The following is a 2932-nucleotide window of genomic DNA, read 5'->3' as shown; positions in this document are numbered from 1 at the left end:
AAATTTAAATTTTGCATAAGTGATGCTTAACTTTCTTAAATGAATCTGAAAAATGAGAGATATTACAAATTCCTTGTTATAGTTAGGTTAGTTTTCTTTTACTATATAATTTTTAACAGTATCTTTGAAGTCTTATGAAATGTGCAAGCTGTTGTAGGTCTTAAAACATCTTGCCTTGGGATTATATCGTCAATATACAGTTTGGTAATATTGAATATAAATTAACATAAATATTATAAATAAATGTAGTAATATGAACTGGGCAGCATATTAAGGAAGATTGATATATTTCAGTGGTTAAATATCTATTAAACCATGTTCAGTGGCTATGGTTTTATATTAAAAATAATATTACTAAGAAAATAAAAATCTGAAAGCGACAGGCCCTACGGCGCGCCGGGGCTCCACCGGGCAGCGCACGGCGGGCGTGGGGGCCCTCGGCGTGCGCCTGGCGCCCGTGACAGCGGCGCCGCTCGGCTCGCGACCTCGGCTCCGGGCCGCTGCCGACCGCCTCGGCGCGGCCGCGTCGCCCGGTAGGATGGGCGGCGAGGCGGGGTCCGCGGCAGCAGCGGCGGGCTCCGAGGGCCGCGTGAAGAGCCTGGGTCTGGTGTTCGAGGACGAGCGCAAGGGCTGCTACTCGAGCGGCGAGACCGTGGCTGGACACGTGCTGCTGGAGGCGGCCGAGCCGGTGGCCCTGCGCGCGCTGCGCCTGGAGGCCCAGGGCCGCGCCACCGCCTCCTGGGGCCCGAGCACCGGTGCCGCTGCCCCGGCGGCCACCTCGGAGGTGGAGTACCTCAACGTGCGCCTCAGCCTGCGCGAGCCCCCGGCGGGGGAAGGCATCCTCTTACTACAGCCTGGAAAACATGAATTTCCATTTAGTTTTCAACTTCCATCTGAACCTCTGGTAACCTCCTTCACTGGGAAATATGGAAGCATTCAGTACTGTGTGAGAGCAGTTTTGGAACGACCCCAGGCACCTGATCAGAGCGTTAAGCGGGAACTCCAGGTGGTCAGTCACATCGATGTCAACACACCAGCATTGCTAACCCCTGTATTGAAAACTCAAGAGAAAATGGTTGGCTGTTGGTTTTTCACTTCTGGTCCAGTCTCGCTGAGTGCCAAAATTGAAAGAAAGGGATACTGTAATGGAGAAGCTATTCCGATCTATGCAGAAATAGAGAATTGTTCCTCTCGTCTGATTGTTCCCAAAGCTGCCATTTTCCAGACTCAGACGTACCTGGCCAGCGGGAAGACGAAGACTGTGCGGCTCATGGTGGCCAACGTGCGCGGGAACCACATCGCCTCCGGGAGCACCGACACCTGGAACGGGAAGACCCTCAAGATCCCACCCGTGACGCCGTCCATCCTGGACTGCTGCATTATCCGCGTGCACTACTCCTTAGCCGTGTACATTCACATTCCTGGTGCTAAAAAGTTGATGCTTGAGCTGCCCTTAGTGATTGGCACAGTTCCATACAATGGTTTTGGCAGCAGAAACTCCAGCGTTGCCAGCCAGTTCATTATGGATATGAGCTGGTTGACACTGACTCTGCCGGAACAGCCCGAAGCACCACCAAATTATGCAGACGTGGTGTCAGAGGAAGAATTCTCTAGACACGTTCCTCCTTACCCTCAGCCCCCTAATTGTGAGGGAGAGTCGTGCTGTCCTATGTTTGCCTGCATCCAGGAATTCCGCTTTCAGCCTCCGCCGCTTTATTCAGAGGTTGACCCACATCCTAGTGATGTAGAAGAGACCCAGCCTGTTTCCTTCATTCTTTGAACATGTTTCAGAAATCACTGTGTTCGTCATCAAGTTAGAATGTTGGTTCTTTCCCCCTGCCTTTTTGGGGAATAGGGAGGGAAGATTAGCTTAAGAACATAACGTCAAGACCGAAGGTGGAAGAAATTAAAAAAATGCGACGAGAACTTTCCAGTGGGCCAGCAGGAGTGTTGCGCAAGTTTGTGATGTGGTCTTGTGTTCCCTTTGAACAGTGGGATGAAGGTGTGATGTGAGAAGTCTCAGAATGTGCTGAAAGTCCAGACAGTGACAGAGTAAGTTGAAGGGGTGCCTGTGCCAACCCAGGGGAGAGAAAGGTGCCTGTGAAGAGGGGAAACACTGTGGGCGTGTCTTTAGAAGGTTTCTCAAAGTGGAGCCGCTGTATCTTAAGCTCAGAGGCAGTGTGGGCGTGTTGGGAGGAGACTTGATTTTAGAGAATGTAGCAGCGCAAGAATGTGCATGCGCGGGAAAGGGCCCACTCTAAATACGGAGCGAGACCCTCCAGTGTCGGGGTCGGCATGATTTCTTCCCATACTCGATGGGACTGAAGGTCCTTAAAAGAATCCTTTTCTGAGCTCACGGTCTTAGAAGGTACTGATGAAGTACAGTTTTCACTCTTTTAGTGATAGTCTGAGAAGTAGTTTATAAATTGGCTCTACAGTATTATGAAACCAAGAATGAGTTCCTTAAAAGGCTTGTCAGTTGAAAGGGGAAAGGTGAATTCAACTTGAGAACACATTTTGTTGAAGTTGCCACTTCTTAACCAACCCCCTTTAAGTACTTTAGCACGGTACGTGTTTGATTTTCCTCATGTCTTAATTACCTAGGAGCATATTTTAAAAAGGGTATAAAAAAACAAAAAAGCTTGCATCCTTAGGATGCTTTGATAACTGCACAGTGGGGGGAAAAAGGCCTTTTCTTACCTACCTCTAACGGTGTTATCAGAATCAGATTCGGTTTAAAGCTCCAGGCCTGAGAAGTCTTCTCTGGAGTTTCTGCTCATTTGTCTATAGCAGTCTTATCTCTCCTATCCCCAAAGCTGAAACTGGACTAAAGACAAAACTTGTAAGGTTAGCATTAGATGAAGGTTAGTATGTGTATACCAAAGGGTATTTCAAGTTAATGTAAAATCAAGAAGGCAGAAATACCATTTTT

At 48.5% G+C, this 2932-nt stretch overlaps 1 protein-coding gene across 1 annotated transcript; it reads left to right on the top strand.

The window, feature by feature from the left end:
* The first annotated feature begins 538 nt into the window (after window positions 1-538).
* On the top strand, window positions 539-2130 carry LOC138086629 (arrestin domain-containing protein 4). The gene has a single exon (XM_068981469.1). The coding sequence runs from the start codon at window positions 539-541 to the stop codon at window positions 1778-1780; it is 1242 nt and encodes a 413-aa protein (XP_068837570.1). The 3' UTR covers window positions 1781-2130.
* The last annotated feature ends 802 nt before the right edge of the window (window positions 2131-2932 follow it).

The sequence above is a fragment of the Capricornis sumatraensis genome, chromosome 9, assembly GCF_032405125.1.
Source record: "Capricornis sumatraensis isolate serow.1 chromosome 9, serow.2, whole genome shotgun sequence".
NCBI lineage: Eukaryota > Metazoa > Chordata > Mammalia > Artiodactyla > Bovidae > Capricornis > Capricornis sumatraensis.
Note: the sequence above shows the minus strand (reverse complement) of the source record. Positions and strands in the feature narration are given on the sequence as shown.